General features: G+C 64.6%; 2 protein-coding genes across 7 annotated transcripts in view; one reads left to right on the top strand and one right to left on the bottom strand.

Moving 5' to 3' along the window:
* The first annotated feature begins 4,908 nt into the window (after positions 1-4,908).
* On the top strand, positions 4,909-8,906 carry HIC1 (HIC ZBTB transcriptional repressor 1). Of its 2 annotated transcripts, none has more exons than XM_062175688.1 (2): positions 4,909-5,062; positions 6,508-8,906. In XM_062175688.1, the coding sequence occupies exon 2, from the start codon at positions 6,528-6,530 to the stop codon at positions 8,685-8,687; it is 2,160 nt and encodes a 719-aa protein (XP_062031672.1). In that variant the 5' UTR covers positions 4,909-5,062; positions 6,508-6,527; the 3' UTR covers positions 8,688-8,906. The 2 variants fall into 2 exon arrangements, with proteins under 2 accessions (XP_062031672.1, XP_062031671.1); XM_062175687.1 differs by lacking the exon at positions 4,909-5,062 and adding an exon at positions 5,383-5,448.
* A 789-nt stretch (positions 8,907-9,695) lies between these two features.
* The window catches only part of SMG6 (SMG6 nonsense mediated mRNA decay factor), a 261,478-nt gene continuing 253,803 nt past the window's right edge, over positions 9,696-17,370 (bottom strand). For 3 of the 5 annotated variants that reach the window (XM_062175684.1, XM_062175685.1, XM_062175683.1), the window contains 3 exons: positions 15,330-15,541; positions 14,955-15,036; positions 9,700-11,436 (listed from right to left, as the gene is read on the bottom strand). In XM_062175684.1, coding sequence (XP_062031668.1) covers positions 11,306-11,436; positions 14,955-15,036; positions 15,330-15,541 — 425 coding nt within the window. In that variant the 3' untranslated portion in view covers positions 9,700-11,305. Of the gene's footprint in view, positions 11,437-14,954; positions 15,037-15,329; positions 15,542-17,370 lie in introns of all 5 variants that reach the window. The other 2 variants (XM_062175680.1, XM_062175681.1) reach the window with 1 other exon arrangement.

Genomic DNA, 17,370 nt, shown 5'->3' on the forward strand with positions numbered 1-17,370 from the left:
CTCAAATGAGTGGCAGATGACCTGCACGTGTTTTGGGTTTTGTTTTTGAAGTCATTGCTCACGCTTCTCTGGTATAACAGGACCTTGGCACCTGTGATCCTCCTGTCTCCTCTTTAGGGCTACTTTGACACCTAGAGAGGCTGAAGTGAGCACGCAGCTGCTCGGACGACGCTTCGGAGAACAGGTTAACTTTCCTGGCCCACAGGCATGGCGAGGGTTGAGAGCCTCTGTTATCCTCTGTGGGGAGAAGTGTGTGCGTGGCGGGGGGCGGGGCTCCTGCGGGATGAATGGAGTAGTAGCGTGTTTAAGAAGACTTTCCTCCGTCTCCTCCTCCAGGCCCCGGGAGGCAGAGAACATTTTCCCGGGCCTCGGGTCCCAGTAGCTTCCCTCCCGCCGAGCAAATAAAAAAAATCCCAACCCCAGAACTAGCCCTTCGCCCACCCCTGCTCTGCTCCCCTGGCTGGGACGGCGGGACGGTCAGCTTCCTGCTCTGCGTCGGCGGCTGCGGGAGGCCCTTCACCGCGCCGGCGGCCGCGTGGATCTCGGCTGCCCGCCCCCGCCTCCTCCTCCTCCTCCTCCTCCTGCTCCGCGCCCCAGGCTGGCGGGGAGCGGCGCGGCGCGTGGGCGTGCTGCGGGGCGACCATGGCTGTAGACTGTTACCTCCGGTTCCCACAGTAACAATCGAAAGCCACGGTTGCCCTGGAGACGCGGGGGCGGGGTGCGCGCTGCTGACGGCACCGCGGCGGCTCGGAGCAGGCTGACGTCAGGGCCGCGGGGCAGGGGCGCGGGCGCGCGGCGGGGACCGAGCCGCGGCTGTGGAGCGTGCGTGCGTGCGGGCAGGCCTTCGCAGCCCCCAGGGGCCCGGACGGCCCGAGGGCTGCGCCGCGCTGGATCAGCACCGCGGACAGCGGCAGCGCAGGGTGGCGGGCCCCCGGAGGGGGCGGCGGGCGGCCCGGTCGGAGGTCCTGGGGCGGGGCCAGGCGTCGGTGGCCGTGACTGGAGACTGTTACTGAGGGCGGCCCGGGCAGTAAGCAGTCTAGAGCCAAGGTGCCGGCGCTCTGCCCAGGCGGGGGTGCCCCCGGCGCCCTGCTGCTGCTCCTCCCCCACGTCTCCCGCCCTTCTCGGCCCCCGCGCTCGCGGACAGGCACGCGACCCCTGACGTCAGAGCCTTGTGACGTCAAAGAGGTCCCAGCGGGGAGGCACTTCCGGTGGCGGGCGGGCCGAAGCCCCGCCCCCGCCTGGTCCTGAGAGGACAGCTCCGCTCGCAGAGGCGGGAAGTCGTGGGCGCCGCGGGACAAGTCCGACGGGGCGGGACGAGGAGGGGGCGCCCCAGCGGCATGCGGGGTGGGGGTCTCGAGAGAGGGCCAGCCTGGTCGGCGGGCCGGTGGGCCCCTGTCTCTTGCCTGCGCCCCCGCTCAGCCGGTCGGGGGCCGCGCGGCTGAGTCACCGCGCTGCGGGGAGGGGAACGAGGGGTTGCGTCTCCCGGAGCGCCAGCCACCTTCTCGCCACTTTCTTGCGAGGGTGGCGCAGGAGCCCCAGGGAGCGCCACGGGGTCTCTGGGGTCCGTCCTCCGCTCGCTGCTCCTCCAGAGTGGCCGCGTCTCCATCTGGGCGCAGGCAGGTGCTGCGCGGGCTGGTGTCCGCCTCCGGCCGGGCTCCCCCGGCTTCGAGGGACCCCGGCCGGCCCTCTCCCACCTGCCCCGTGTCCGGCCCGAGGGGCCCTCCAGCCCACCGCCCGCGGGGCTCCTCCTCGCCCTCCCGCCCGTGTCCGCGCGCCGGTCCCTCGGTGGCGCGGCGGCCGCTCAGTCCCCCTTACCTGGCGGGCCGCGTCGCCCGGCGCCCGCTCGCCTCCCGCAGCCCGGCCCGGCGCGGCGGCTTTTATAGGCGCGCGTAGTACTCGTGCGGCGGCTCATTCATGCGGCCGCGGCTCCTACACACTGACGCGCTGCCGACGTCAGCAGGGAATTTAGGAAACGGGAAAAGGGGCTATTTATAGTGGCGAGGCGGGGGGGGGGGGACCGAGGCGACAGGGCGCTGGAAGGGGGAGGAGGTGCACGGAAGCAGGACCGGGGTGGACGGAGCCCGCGCCCCCTGGCGAGGCCCACAAGGGGTTAACTTTCCGGAACTGCGGGCTTGGGGCTGGAGGTGCACAGCGCAGGCAGGGTGCGGAGGGCCGGGTACATGTTTGTTCACTCTCTTCTTCCGGAGCTTCGGACTCCCAGGGACACAGTCCCTGCCACGCCGCTCTTCACTTGGTAGCCCCCACCCCCACGCCTCAGTACTGGACTGACCGGCCCTATGACGTCACGCCCGCACGGCCACTGCGGTGTCGTCACCTTCTGGGAGGGGGTGTGGAGGGCGGGAGAGGAAACTGGACCCAGAGGGGATTAGGGCACAGCCGGGGGGGGGGGGGCCGGGGGCGAGTAGAGGAAGAATAGTTGGGGAGCCCCAGGGGTCTGGAGAGAGATTCAGGCAGGGGCTGAAGACCCCAGGGATCGCAGGGAAGTAGAGAGATGAGCAAAGGGGTCTTCTGCGAGGGATTGAGGGATAAGGATCAGGACTAGGGGAGAAGAGGAAGACGCACCCAGGAGCTACCACGGGGCCATCTGTGGAATGATGGGCACTGGCAGGGCTCCTAGGAGGGTGGGGAGGAGAGGAGACCAAGGGCCCAGCAGCTTGGAGAGGGGCCGCTTCCTAGAGGAATTGAGTCCCAGAAATAGGGAGAGCCTAAGCCGGGGGCGGGGGTCTCCCTGAGCAGGAGCAGGGAAAGGAATGGTCCCTCCATCAAGGTTAAGCGAGGCTGGCCCCCGGCAGTACGGGGAGCGGCGCGTTCAAAGAGGAGCTGCCCAGGAGTGGGGAGGGGCCGCCAGGCACGGCAGGGGGAGTCCAAGGGTGAAGTCCACAGGAAGGCAAGAGGGCCCCGCGGCTGCCACCGCTGGGAGCAGGGCTGTGCGACCCTTCCTGGGGGAAGGGGCCAGGGGCAGTGAGAGCTGAGGAATGAAAGCGGAGCAGTCCCTGGGTGGGACGGGTTGGCGGCCCACAGTCACACCGCACAGAGGACCCGTGGGGCTGGGGGTCCTTGCGCGGCTGGGCTCTGACCCCTCGAAGGGAGACGTGCGAAGCAGACAAGCCCTGCTTGCCCTTTGGGATCTGACTTCCCAGAGCTACTCCTTTCCTGCCACCAGCCCCTGTTCCGTGTCTTCTTGCTACGTGGGAGTACTCCTATTCAGCCTCAAAGCCCACTTTCAAAGCACGTCTTCTGGAGGCCTGCCAGCGTCCATACTCTTTCACCTGGTCCCACAGCACGCCCCTTAGCCGGTGCGCCTCGGGCCACCTCCCCCGGAGGCCCGCAGGCCCGGTGCCCGCCGTTTTCACCTCCGGGACCGCAGCACTTCTCCGTGGGGAGCCGGGGAGGAACTGGTTAAGACGGATCTGGAGCAGCGGGCGGAAACGGGCTGGGCGGCGGGCGGCGGGCACCGGGCGTACATGCGTGGACCACAAGCCGCCGCCGGGCATCCGAGGCTTGAAGCCGCCTGCGAGGAAAGCAGCCTCTGGGGGGCGCCCAAGGCCTTGCTGTCTGTCAGGGACCCCTGGTGGGTCCTGAGTGGCCGCCCCTCGCGGAATGATTCAGACACCACCTCTAGCGGGGACGCGGGGGCGCGGGGGCGCGGGGGCCACGCGGGAGGCAGCGAGAGCGGCCCCCGCCCCGCTGCGGCCCCGCGCGGTTGCTAAGCTCTCCAAGGCCGCGGAGCTGCGCGGTCGGGGCGCACCTCACCGGTTACCATGGTTACCCGGCACTCCAGCCTGTCGCGCACGGCCGCGGAGGGATGCGCAGCCAATCAGAAGCTGCGGGCGTTCTCGGGGCCGCCCCCCCGTGTGTGGGCGGGGGTCAGGAGCCCTGCGGAGGAGGCGGAGCGTGGGCCACCGAGACGCGGGGCTCGCCACCCTCGCGTTTAGGTGGGGCCGCGTGGGGACACTTCCGGAGTGGCCGTTGGAGCACCTGCGCGCCAGTGCGGGGGCCTCTCCCTTCCAGGACAGCCGTCACCCTTATGAGCCTGGCCTTTATGTGGGATGCAGGACCTTTGGGGAGGGGTCCCGAATCTCAGCCCCTTCTGTCGTTTTTCTCTCGGGACGGGGGAAGGGGGGTTGGAATTAAAGCACTCATTCACGAGAAGTCTCTCCAGACGGCTCCCTTTGGGAATCTGGGGGCTGGGGTCCCCAGGAGGCGCCATCCAGCCATTTGCAGTTCGTTATTCTGATGCCCCACTGGAGACCCGCAAGTCCAGGGAGGGCTGTTTGGGGAACGCCTCTCCCCAGGTTCACGGAGAGCGCTACCCTACGCGGCAGCCCCTAGATTGTCCCAGGGAACTGGGCTTCTGGCAGCGGTGGTGCGTGTCTGCAAACGCGCGCACCAGCGTGGAGAGGGTGTGGGCGCGAGTGGCTTATGATGTGCAAACCTGATCTAAGGACCTGAGTGAGGGTTGGTATGCTGCATATGTTGGGTAGGCCCGAGTGGACAGTCCCTTACAGAGATGTCTAAGGAGAGGCACCCAGAACTTGTCTACCTTGGTCTGGTTTAGGATTTCCACAACCTCCCTCCCACCACCTACTGCCACCAAGAGTCCCCTCTTCCGCAGGCAGGAATTTTCTGGATCGGGGCTCAGTTCAAGGCGCCATGGTTGGGAGGGGATCGCAGGTCTGGGGTCCGGGGCCCCAGGTGGGCACATCTGGGAGCGCGAACCTGCGGGTGGATCCACCGCCCAGCTGGGCATCGGAGCGGCGCCCGCCCAGGTGTGCGGAAGAGTAGTCGCGAGCGTGCCGTGTAGCGCCCTGCGCGGCCGCGAGGTGGCGCCACAGCCGCAGCACCGCCCGCCGGCCCGGGCCGCTCCAGATAAGAGTGTGCGGAAAGCGCGGCGGGGCTGAGACGCGACCAGGACGCGGGGAGGACGGAGCAGCAGGACAGACCGACCGGGGGCCCGGCGGGCGGAGGGCAGCGCAGCGCAGCCACGTCCCCCCCTGGATCCGCCGACAGCCGGGCCCGGGGCTTCCGACATGCCCCCCAGGTGGGTCCTGGGGCTGGGGACCGGGAGGGACAGGGGACCCGGGACAGCCCGGTCGTCGCGCGGCTGGCCGCCTTGGGCGCATCCTCTGGCGTGGGCGCCCCAACGCGCCCGGCGGCTGGCGCTCGGGGCTCTGGCTGTCGCCCCTGGAGGACGGGGGACCGCCGGGCCGCTGCTCCGCGCCGGGTTCACGCTGGGGTCAGCGGCCCGGGGCCGGCTCTGCCCGCACATGGGCTGGAAAGGCGAGGGGAAGGGAAGGGGAGCTGGCGGGCGGGGCTGCAGGGGCGCTGCCCTGGCACAGCTCGGCGCCTGGCAGCGGGGTCTGGTGGGGCGCCGGCTAGGAGCTGCCACCGCCGCGGGGAGGGCTGCTCGCCGGGCTCCGGCCGCAGGTAACCAGCTGCGAGGCCCTGCGGGCGAGGCGGGGAGCAGGGTGGGGCGGGCGAGGAAGCTCAGGGCTCGGGCCCCACGGCCGCCTGACCGCCGCCGAAATTGGGGGCCGAGAGCAAAAAAGCTGGGAGCGGAGGGACCGGGGCCGGCGCGCTCGTCCCGCCCTGTCTGAAGTTGGGAAAGTTTCCCCCCAAGTTTGGGGCGGCAGAGTTCCGGGGGAGCAGGGGTCCGGGGAGCTGCGGAGGGAGGCGCCGGGTCCGCGAACGTCGGGCCGAGGCCGGGCCCGGGGCCGGAACGCGGGTGGGGCGCAGGCCAGGGTCAGGGCCACAGCCGGCTGCGCGCCGTGCCCGCCCGGGGCGCTGCCCCCTCCCTCCCCTGGGAGCTGCGTGGCTCCCCCCTCCCCCCCACCTGCTTCCTGCCTCAGCCTCCTGCCCCGATATAACGCCCTCCCCGCGCCGGGGCCCGGCCTTCGCGCTCTGCCCGCCACGGCGGCCGCTGCCTCCTCTCCCCGCGCCGCGGCCGCTGCCCGGGCCCCGAGCGAGGGCCTGACAGCCCCCGGCCGGGGCGGCGCCACGGCGGGGCCCCGCGCTCCCGTGCTCCGTATCACTTCCCCAAGCTGGGGCAACTTCTCCCGAGGCGGGAGGCGCTTCTCGCTCGGCTCCCCTTCTCCCCACTTGAGCAAACTTCTCGGCCCTGAATGACTTTTCCTGAAGCGGACATTTTACTCAAATCGGGTAACTGTCTCCGAAAGGGTCACCTCGCCTGAACAGTTTTTTTCTCCTGGGAAGCACCCAGTCCGTGTGCCCAGCAGCGCCCGGGGCTCCGGGGCGCGCACAGCCCCGGCCGGGCCTCCTCTCCACCCGCTGGGCGCTCTGCTCCGCTCCTCCTCTTGCTTCGGCCCAGGCGGCCTAGGCGCCCACTCCCGGAGGCCGCTGGTCCTCCGCCAGTGCCCAGGCCGCGGTGCTCCATGCCCCTGCTCAGCTGAGGGGAAGGGGAAGGGGAAGTGCCGGCGGCCGGGTCGCGCTGCGGGCCTCTTACCCGGCTGCTGTGTGTCCCCGCAGGAGAGTGTGCTGGGCAGACGATGCTGGACACGATGGAGGCGCCCGGCCACTCGAGGCAGCTGCTGCTGCAGCTCAACAGCCAGCGCACCAAGGGCTTCTTGTGCGACGTGATCATCGTAGTGCAGAACGCCCTCTTCCGCGCGCACAAGAACGTGCTGGCGGCCAGCAGCGCCTACCTCAAGTCCCTGGTGGTGCACGACAACCTGCTGAACCTGGACCATGACATGGTGAGCCCGGCCGTGTTCCGCCTGGTGCTGGACTTCATCTACACCGGCCGCCTGGCTGACGGCGCGGAGGCGGCGGCGGCGGCGGCCGTGGCCCCCGGGGCCGAGCCGAGCCTGGGCGCCGTGCTGGCCGCTGCCAGCTACCTGCAGATCCCTGACCTTGTGGCGCTGTGCAAGAAGCGTCTCAAGCGCCACGGCAAGTACTGCCACCTGCGGGGCGGCGGCAGCGGCGGCGGCGGTTACGCGCCCTACGGACGGCCGGGCCGGGGCCTCAGGGCCGCCACGCCCGTCATCCAGGCCTGCTACTCCTCCCCAGCAGGGCCGCCGCCGCCGCCGCCGCCGCCGCAGCCGCCCACCGCCGAGCCGTCGTCTGGCCCCGAGGCCGGGGTCAACACGCACTGCGCCGAGCTGTACGCCTCGGGCCCCGGCCCCGCCGCTGCGCTCTGCGCCCCGGAGCGTCGCTGCTCCCCGCTCTGCGGCCTGGACCTGTCCAAGAAAAGCCCGCCCGGCTCCGCGGCCCCCGAGAGGCCGCTGAGTGAGCGCGAGCTGCCCCCGCGCCCGGACAGCCCGCCCAGCGCCGGTCCCGCCGCCTATAAGGAGCCGCCGCTCGCCCTGCCGCCGCTGCCGCCGCTGGCCTTTCAGAAGCTGGAGGAGGCCGCGCCGCCTCCGGACCCGTTCCGCGGCGGCGTCAGCCCGGGACCCGAGCCCCCCGGCCGCCCCGACGGGTCCAGCCTTCTCTACCGCTGGATGAAGCACGAGCCGGGCCTGGGTAGCTACGGTGACGAGCTGGTCCGCGAGCGCGGCTCCCCCGGCGAGCGCTGCGAGGAGCGCGGCGGGGATGGGGCCGCCTCGCCCGCGGGGCCCCCGCTCGGCCTGGTACCGCCGCCGCGCTACCCGGGCAGCCTGGACGGGCCAGGCCCCGGCGGCGACGGCGACGACTACAAGAGCAGCAGTGAGGAGACTGGCAGCAGCGAGGACCCCAGCCCGCCCGGAGGCCACCTGGAGGGCTACCCGTGTCCGCACCTGGCGTACGGCGAGCCGGAGAGCTTCGGGGACAACCTGTACGTGTGCATCCCTTGCGGCAAGGGGTTCCCCAGCTCTGAGCAGCTGAACGCGCACGTGGAGGCGCACGTGGAGGAGGAGGAGGCGCTATACGGCCGGGCCGAGGCGGCCGACGTGGCCGCCGGGGCGGCGGGCCTAGGGCCCCCTTTCGGCGGCGGCGGGGACAAGGTGGCCGGGGCTCCCGGCGGCCTGGGAGAGCTGCTGCGGCCATACCGCTGCGCATCCTGCGACAAGAGCTACAAGGACCCCGCCACGCTGCGGCAGCACGAGAAGACACACTGGCTGACTCGGCCCTATCCATGCACCATCTGCGGGAAGAAGTTCACGCAGCGCGGGACCATGACGCGCCACATGCGCAGCCACCTGGGCCTCAAGCCTTTCGCGTGCGACGCATGCGGCATGCGCTTCACGCGCCAGTACCGCCTCACGGAGCACATGCGCATCCACTCGGGCGAGAAGCCCTATGAGTGCCAGGTGTGCGGCGGCAAGTTCGCACAGCAACGCAACCTCATCAGCCATATGAAGATGCACGCCGTGGGTGGCGCGGCCGGCGCAGCCGGGGCGCTGGCGGGCCTAGGGGGGCTGCCTGGCGTCCCCGGCCCGGACGGCAAGGGCAAGCTGGATTTCCCCGAGGGCGTCTTCGCCGTGGCCCGCCTCACGGCCGAGCAGCTGAGCCTGAAGCAGCAGGACAAGGCGGCCGCTGCCGAGCTGCTGGCGCAGACCACGCACTTCCTGCACGACCCCAAGGTGGCGCTCGAGAGCCTCTACCCGCTGGCCAAGTTCACCGCGGAGCTGGGCCTCAGCCCGGACAAGGCGGCGGAGGTGCTGAGCCAGGGCGCTCACCTGGCCGCCGGGCCCGACGGTCGGACCATCGACCGTTTCTCTCCTACCTAGAGCGCCCCTCGCTGCTGCCGCGCGCCCCTACCCATGCCCCTAGGGAGCGGTGGCGGCAGCGGGCAGGCACACCGAGCCCGGGACAACTGTAGCAGCAGCGGCAGCAGCGTCACCGCAGTGGCGGCCCCACCTCTCTGCGGCCTCACCTGGCCTCACTGCTTTGTGCCTTAGCCCCGGGGTGGGGGTGGGGGAAAACCCCGGGACAGGGGTGGGATGGGGGAGGGGAGATTTATATTTTTGATATCAGCTTTGACCAAAGGAGACCCCTGGCCTCTCCCCGCCTCTTCCTGTGGTTCGTTGGCCCCTCTCCCCCGGCTCCGTGCTGCTCTTGGGGGAGGGGTGTCACTGTTGGGGCGCTCCTAGCCCTACCTCCGGCCCTTGCGACCACACCCATTCTCACTGTGAATCTCCCCGCTGGGGTCGGAGCGTCGGGCAGAGCTGGGGGGTGGGGAAGGGGACTGAGCCGGCCGGAGGGCCCCCCGCCCCCACTCCCGCCCGCCCCGGGACTGATAATGTGAAGTTCCTCATTTTGCACAAGTGGCACTAGCCCCAGGGCCAACCTTTCCCTCCCGGACCACCAAGGGCCGGGAGTTCCGGAGGAGTCTGGGCTAGGACAGCCAGCTCAGGCCTACCGGGGTCTCCCACTCCCGCGAGGTCCCGTCCCTTCCCTGGGGTCCCGGACCGTATTTATTGCATGCGCCCCGGTGGGCTGGGCTGGAACGCGGTCTCTCTAGCTCCCTCCCTCCTCGTTTGTATATTCCCTACCTTGTACACAGGCTCTTTTAGAGCCGCTTCCATTTTCTATACTCGAACCAAACAGCAATAAAGCAGTAACCAAGGACCAGGACCTTGCCGCTGTCTTCCGCCCTTGCAAAGACCTGGGTGGGCTGCACCCCGGTGCTTGGAGGGGCCAGTAAAGGCTGCCCTCACACAGGTGCAGAGGCTTGGATCTGCTTCCCCTCCCCAGCCCCAGAAATAGATCAGCAAGAGGTCAGGTATGTTTCATAACTACAAATTTATTAAGGAAACAAAACCAGCGCTGCAAAGGGGACAGAGAGGAGAGATGGGTCTTCCCCCTACCCAGTCACTGGCCTTCCGCCAGGGGAGAGCTCAAAGGAGAGGCTGGGGCCCCCCGCCCCCCCCCTCAAGAGCCCAGCCTTCTGGGGCCATGGCGGGCCTCATCCCCCTAACCCCTGGCCTCAGCCTCCTGCAGAATGCTGCCTCCTCCTGGCATAACCTTGGGCCTCAGGGAGGGCACAGTGTCCTACTGTACTCTGGGCAGTCTGGACAGGCAGTGGGCTCTAGGGGGAACTCTCCCATCGGCCCATCAAGATTTATCCCTGGTTCCACCTAAAACCCTCTCTCCTTAACTCCTCATCCCCGCTCCTGGGCTGGAAGAACTTATTTCCAGCAGGAAGCCTACCCGGTGAGATCTGGAGTATGGGCACCAGCTAATGTAATGGCGCAGTACAAAACTGGAAGGCTTTCAAGGGGCCCCCGTGGCAGTTCTTCCGGGAAGGCCGGGCAAAGCTAGAAACAAGGTGCAAAGCCCAGGCTGGGCTATGCTCCCTGCAGGCCCACGGGCTGGGCTCTAACAGCCTGCTAGTTTTGAGGCTGGGGCCTGGCAAGGAAGGGCGGGGTGGGAAAGCCTTCTCGGGCTCCTGCCACAGGTAGCAGAGCAGGAAGAGAGCGAGTAGGCCCTTGACAAGGAACTGAGGTGAGGAAGTTGGGGGGACGCGGGAGGTGAAAGGGATCAACCTGAAAGGGCAGGAGGAGGAGGGGTGGGGATGGGGGTGGGGGGATGTGTGGATATGTGTGCGTGGGTGTGGCGCTGAGAGGAGTTCGAGGAAATTTCCCAAAGAGGATACTAGAGCAAAAGGCAGGCCAGTGAGGGAGAAGGGAGCAGGTGGAGGCCCCCAGGGAGCATGGGCCTGAGACCCACGTCCCTTCCCTCTAGACCCATGGCCGTAAAAGGTGAAAACTAGTGTCTACAAGGGGCTACACTGCTGAGAACCAGAGGAGCAGTGGGGTGGGGTGGGGATGTACTGGGGTGGGGAGGAGGAGGGAGCGGTGGGGGCCTGGGGCTGCTTTTAGGGAAATGGGGTCCAGAACCCAACTTGTGGATTTCCGGGGGAATCCAGGCCTCTGAGAGATGGAGACATGCCCCAGGCACTCTCTTCAGGAGACTAAAGCCCTGCGGACACATTCGCGACCTGTGATTTCACCTCCGTCGGATGGAAACTAAAACCTCTGCCTCATCTCCACTGGGGAAAGTGGCTGAGTCCCTGGGGTGAGCAGGCCTTCCCCAGCCCTGGGGTGAGATAGGGGAGGCAGAAAGGCTGACGGCATGGGCGGCCCAGCTGGCTTGCCCACCTGCTGCTGCTGTAGCCAGCCACCTCCCTGCAGCCCAGAAGGGTCCCAGCAGCTTCCGCCCAGCCCTTGGGAGGGGCTCTGTGAGGAGCAGCTCCCCCACAGCACGGCCACGGCGTGGGTTGAAGAGGATGGTTTATTGTCTGGGTGGATTGGTGGCTCAGGCACGTGGACATCTTCCGTGCTACACTGGGTGCCTGGTGGCCTCTCAGGAACGGTTCCAGGGGGTGGGCCCCAGCATGGCCCCCTCAGCCCACCTGGGCCCACGTGAGGAAGGCAGGGATGTCCCGCACAGGCACATTCCTGGTCAGTGCCTTCACACGTAGGTTCCGGTCATCTGTCAACAGCACCACCTCCCGCAGCAGCCGGATCGGCTCTTCTGTAGGCACAAGAGAGCAAAAGGAGCTCACTCAGGGCAAGAGGCAGAGGCCCTGGCTGCTGCTGCTGATCCCAGAGGAGAACGTGGTGCAGAGGAGGGTCGGGGCAAGCCATTTCTTGGCCCTCTCCTTCACTCGGACTCTCAGTCAACAGTGGTCCTCCCCTGCCTCTTCCCCTACTGGCTCAGCCAACAATGGCCCACCGTGCACAGGACTCAGTTCTGCCTTAGGTCTGACGGCCCCGCCAATCCTGGCCTCCCAGGCCCCTGAACTGAGGGAGTGGAGACCCTTGCCCGCTCCTCTGACTGCATGGCCGGGCCTGTGCTCACAATAACCCCGCCTTTTCCCGCATCTCCTCCCTCCAGAGCTGGCAGGCCGATGCCATATACACCCACAGGGAGAAAACTGGAGACAGGAGAGGAAGTGTATGTGGGGCTCTGGGGTGGGGAGAGGGGTCAGCTTGAAGGGGTCTAAGGAGAGGTGGGGCAGAGTTCCTGGCAGAGCAGTGCCAAGGGGGATCGTGAGGCTAAGGCCAACTGATTTCCTTTGTTCAATCAAAGTAATCCATATACACGGAGAGCAGCTCTGAACAGGAAGAAGAGTAAACAGGGAAAGCAGGGAAGACCATGCTCTCAGCTCTCCCTCCGCCTCGCACCAGGGCTAGATCTGAGCATCCTTCTAAGTTTCTTTACGCACGTTTGCCAACACTCGTACTTGTATATAAGCTTTTACTCCGACAACACTGCACTCATACCTGCCACACTCAATTCAAATTTTTTTTTTTTTTTTTTTTTTTTTTTTTTTTTTTTTTTTTTTAATTTTTGACAGGCAGAGTGGACAATGAGAGACAGAGACAGAGAGAAAGGTCTTCCTTTTGCCGTTGGTTCACCCTCCAATGGCCGCCGCGGTAGCGCGCTGCGGCCGGCGCACCGCGCTGTTCCGATGGCAGGAGCCAGGTGCTTCTCCTGGTCTCCCATGGGGTGCAGGGCCCAAGGGCTTGGGCCATCCTCCACTGCACTCCCTGGCCACAGCAGAGAGCTGGCCTGGAAGAGGGGCAACCGGGACAGGATCGGTGCCCCGACCGGGACTAGAACCCGGTGTGCCGGCGCCGCTAGGCGGAGGATTAGCCTATTGAGCCGCGGCGCCGGCTCAATTCAAATTTAATACACATAAAAAGATTTTCTGCCGGCGCCGTGGCCCACTAGGCTAATCCTCTGCCTTGCGGCGCCGGCACACCAGGTTCTAGTCCCGATCCTGTCTTGGTTGCCCCTCTTCCAGGCCAGCTCTCTGCTGTGGCCCAGGAGTGCAGTGGAGGATGGCCCAAGTGCTTGGGCCCTGCACCCCATGGGAGACCAGGAGAAGCACCTGGCTCCTGCCATCGGATCAGCGCGGTGCGCCGGCCACAGCACGCTACCGCGGCGGCCATTGGAGGGTGAACCAACGGCAAAAGGAAGACTTTTCTCACTGTCTCTCTCTCACTGTCCACTCTGCCTGTCAAAAAAAAAAAAAATTTTTTTTTTCTGTATTGGCAGAGATAACCTCCATCCTTTTTAGATGAATCTTTAGCACAATTTCTCTACCACCTCTCTCCTCCCAATTCCCTAACCTTCAATGTACCAGAGAATTTAAAATGGGGCCACACACTCACAAGCTGACGCTGCGCTGGGGTGGAAGCCCACTCCTTGGTCCAGGCTGGGCATTTCCCGGCGGACGCCTGGCAGGCAGTGAGGCACAGGACACGTCCTGCAGTGCTCACTGGCTGCGTGGGCTGGCGGGGACGGGGATTGCAAACATGCGTGTCTGACCTGAGCCTCGGGCTTGCCAGCTCCAGGCAGGGAAGCTGAGAACTGGCTTTCAGCCTCAGAAACGCGGGGAGCAGGGGGGGGGGGGGGGGGACGGGGAGGGAGGGAAAGGCTCGTGGGGCTGACAGTGGTGAGGAAGGAAGGGAGAGCAGGGGAGGGTGTGACAGAGGCGAGGGGCTGTGGCGGCAGAGGTGAGGGGATGCACCAAGACCACTCGACTGCCTGGGCCTGGCCCTGGGCTGTGTTAGTGTGGGTGGGGCATGCGGTGCTCTGCGGGGCTCCCAGCGGCCTGTCCAAGTCTGTGTGCAGCCCCACCACTCCTGCCTCGGGCCTCAGACCAGGAGAGTCCCAGGCCTTGGGTCAGCCAGCCAAGGCCTGGTGCTGCTGGCAGGGGTCTGCAGGGGTTTCTGTGGATACTTTGAGACATTTTTAACAATAAACATCCTCTGTTTTGACACTGGTAACTTCACTTTGTTAGAAACCAGAGACTGTCATCTTGTCAGGCCCCATCCGCCATAATCCACATGATTTTAAAATTCAACATCGTTTACACATAAACATTTGGTGACGGTTTCTCTGTGAATCTGACAAGTTAATCTGCTAAGAATTCACACTGACAAATGGGGTTTGATTACACGAGCCGTTGCTGATGTAATTCTGATGGGGCGGTCCCCAGGATGGCAGTGGGTTCCTGTAGGCTGTGTGGAGTAAAGTGGGGGTTGGGGTGGGGGTAATAAGGCCAAGGCCCACATGTGTCTGTGCAAAGGAAGAAACCGTTCTGAGGCTGAGCACTTCCCAACAAGGCCCCTGCGACCCTCGGGAAGCTGCCTGCGAACAGAGCACAGCCCCTCCGCTGGCTCAGTCAGGACTCCCTTTCATCCTTGAATGCTCCAGAGGTGGCCCTGGGGGACACTACACATAAGGCATGCAGCAGGGCCACTCTGAGGGACAGCTGTGGGCTCATTACCGGCCCCAGGCAGACTCAGGCCAGAGAGAGGGGCCAGCCTATCACAGGTGGGAACAGCTAGAGGCAGGGGAAGAGGATGGCAACCTATAGACATCCTGACGGCCCCTCAAGCCCCACTGACACTGAAGCTGTGCGGGAAGAAACACAAAGATGTGGATGAAGTGGTCAGGAGCTTGGAATAGCGCCCCGGGGGAGCCTTTGGCCCAAAGGTGGGGTTTTTCTCACCAAAAAGGGCTGAGTGCTCAGGCTCTTATCTCCTCCAACGAGGAAAGGCCCACTACTAGCTGGGGAAGTGTCCCTGCCCCAGGCCTGATGCCCAGTCAACATACAGGGGTGAATTGAGAACATGGCCAAGGAAAGGGGGTGTGCCCCAAAGACCACTGGGGCTGTCCTCCTCAGAGCTGCAGAGCGCTGGGCTCAGGAGACCATAGCCAGAATTAAGCTACACTGAGTCAGACATTGTTGCTATCCAGGAGAAGTCACTGAGGACCCAAGAAAGGAAATGGATGTACACGTGGTGGGTCAAAGCTCACACCTGAGACAGGCTGCCCGGGCCAGCCTCGCCTCTGATTGGCCTAAGGCTGACCCACATCCCCGCGTGTGGGGAAGCTGTGACAGGGAGGCCTGACCCAGAGGTGCACAGGCCCCTGAGAGGACTCCTCAGGCTCCCCGGGCAGAGTCCGTGGCCTGAGGACGGGAAGGATGAGCAGGGCAGAGGGTGGATGACCCTGAGGCAGAGGCAGAGCTGTACCTTTGCTTGTAGGCATGAAGTCCTTAGCCTTGTCTTTGCAGTAGTGGAGGCAGCAGGAGAGGATCAGGTCATCGTTGTTACCCTGGAGGAAGACAGTGTGAGAGGAGCCACTGGGCAGGAGAGGGCGCTGTGTGGAGGCAGCAGAGCCCTGGAAGGGCCACATCCCCGGTCCCTCCCGGGAGTGCTCTGGCCCCGCCTGGCTGGGTCTAACTGTGCCGACAGTGATCTAGCGGACAAGGAACTCCCCCGTCCTGGGCCTCAATGGTGGCTGTTCCCTCAGCTGCCAAGGCTGATGGACCTTTCTTTAGCCCTTCCCTGCCAGAGTCCCTGGCTGAAGGCTGGCTGGGGACTTTCCCTTCCTGCCAGGGAGCTCACCAGTTGGCCAGTGATGTCCTCACTGCGGAAGGCGATGGATTCGAGTTCATTGCCACGGCTGGTCAGGGCCCGCAGACAAGAATCCCGACTCTCGAATCGCCGCTCGAGGAACTCGATGGACTTGCGGGCCTTTTCTTGTACCACGCGGGCGTAGCCCCCAGCCCGGTGGTCTGTCTCTTGCCCTTTGGCCAGGCCGTCCAGCTCATTGATCACTGATGAGACAGAGGCCCACAGTGTGTCAGCCACCACAGTCAGCAACGGTGTCTGTGCACCCCAGGCCTCTGTCCACTCACTTTCCCAGCCAGCAACTTTCCAGGCCACACGGTCCACCCTTCCCCTACGGCGTCTTCCCGTGAAGTGAGGAGAGGAGGGGAGCTTTTGGGGGCAAGAAGTATCCCAGACTTTCAATGCTCTATCCTCTTCTGCCTCTCCTCCTAAGCCCCTCCCTGCTCCTGGGAGGAACTTAAAGGGATGTTCTGAAGCTGGGTATTTAGAGGAACAAACCTGGCTCCCAATGATGCATTTTTCAGTTATAGGATCAAACTGGAAGGCCCTCTTGGGAGAGGCAAGGGTACACAGCAGCAGCAAAAGAGGAAGTGAGGCATTCTCCCTCACTATGGGCCCCTAACCACAACAGTCCAAGAGGGTCAAGTCCTACGACCCCTCTTCTGGATGGGGTACAGGGAAGTCACCATGGAGGAAGGGGCAGTGAAGCCTTGCTTGCCAGGGCCCTGGCATTCCTCAAAACCATGCCCTTGGCACATCTACTTCCTCTGATGCTGCACGTGTGTGTGTGTGTGCGCCTGCCTGCCTGCCTGTCTATGTGTCTGGGACACGGCTTCATTTTCTGGTGAAGATTCTTTCCAAAATTCCAGCCAAAAGCCTGAGGTCAAGTGGGAAATATGCACTCCTTGGGGGCTCCGGGAGAGTTTGGGGTCTGAGGCCTCTCCTCAGTACAGTGATTCATGGCTTGGGGAGACGGCATGAGCACGCTGTTCCATGGTGAGCCTGGCACTCATTGTCTGGGTATTCCGAGACACTTTCTGGAAGGGGCCCATGTGGGAACACACACACACACACACACATACACTGTGTAATGCCCATGCTTTCAGCAACCTGAGGCTGCAGTGTATATACAATGTATGGAGGAGACTGGGGAGCAGTGATGGATAGGTGTATGGTACAGCAAACAGAAGATCAAACAGGAAAAACTGGTATTCTATCCCAAAATCTGCTTTCCTGCTTCCAAACTAAACAGGCTTCAAAGGAGAAGCTTGTTTGTGCTTCTGCACCAGGCGGGGCTTCTCAATGCTGGGGTCAGACCTAAGGAGCACAGAGCAGGTTAAAGAGCACAAGAAACAAGCCGGGAGAGCTCTCAGCTTAACCCTCTGCTGCTCTGGGAAGAGGGCAAGAGACCACGGTGGAAAGCACCGGGGAACAGGAGACCCTCTTATAGCTCCCGAGAGTCCAGGGACCCACCCAGCTGAGGCAGGTTCAAGACGCTGGCCTGAACTGCCGTGAGAGCCTCAGCTACCGCCGGCCTGTTCAGATGCATCCTCTTGGGTTTTCTCCGTCTTCACCAAATCTGGATCTCCTGACGAAATCATAAGCTCCTCAGGAGTGAGGGCCAGAGCTCTGTCCTTCCCTAGGCCTGGGAAACAAGGAGACTGGGCACACAGCAGGGGCCCAATCAGTGCCTGTGACCAAGAACTTACTCTCCTGGGACGGTATCTGAGCCACTGAATCTGAGGGGCTCCTGTGATGCCAACAACCTCCACTAGTTATGCCATTTCCTGGCAAAAAAAAAAAAAAAAAAAACCCAAAAATGACCAATTCACTTTCCTTCTCCCTCAAAAGCTTCTGGGAAGGAAAGTACAGACATTCTGTCCTGAAAGGCAGCTCACCCCAGCACCCAAGGAGGGAAGCTGGGAAGCTTGGGACGTGATGGTCTCACAGCTCTGCCTTAGTGACAGAAGTTGCTCTTCTTTTGAAGTACAGAAAACCTTCCCGTAGGTCTAAGGGCCTGGGTTTAAGAGGCTCT

Source organism: Lepus europaeus, chromosome 18 (assembly GCF_033115175.1).
Source record: "Lepus europaeus isolate LE1 chromosome 18, mLepTim1.pri, whole genome shotgun sequence".
Taxonomy (NCBI): Eukaryota; Metazoa; Chordata; class Mammalia; order Lagomorpha; family Leporidae; genus Lepus; species Lepus europaeus.

Bases quoted from the DNA above. Each gene is read 5' to 3' on its own strand.
- HIC1 (XM_062175688.1), top strand. From the start codon at position 6,528: ATGCTGGACACGATGGAGGCGCCCGGCCACTCGAGGCAGCTGCTGCTG.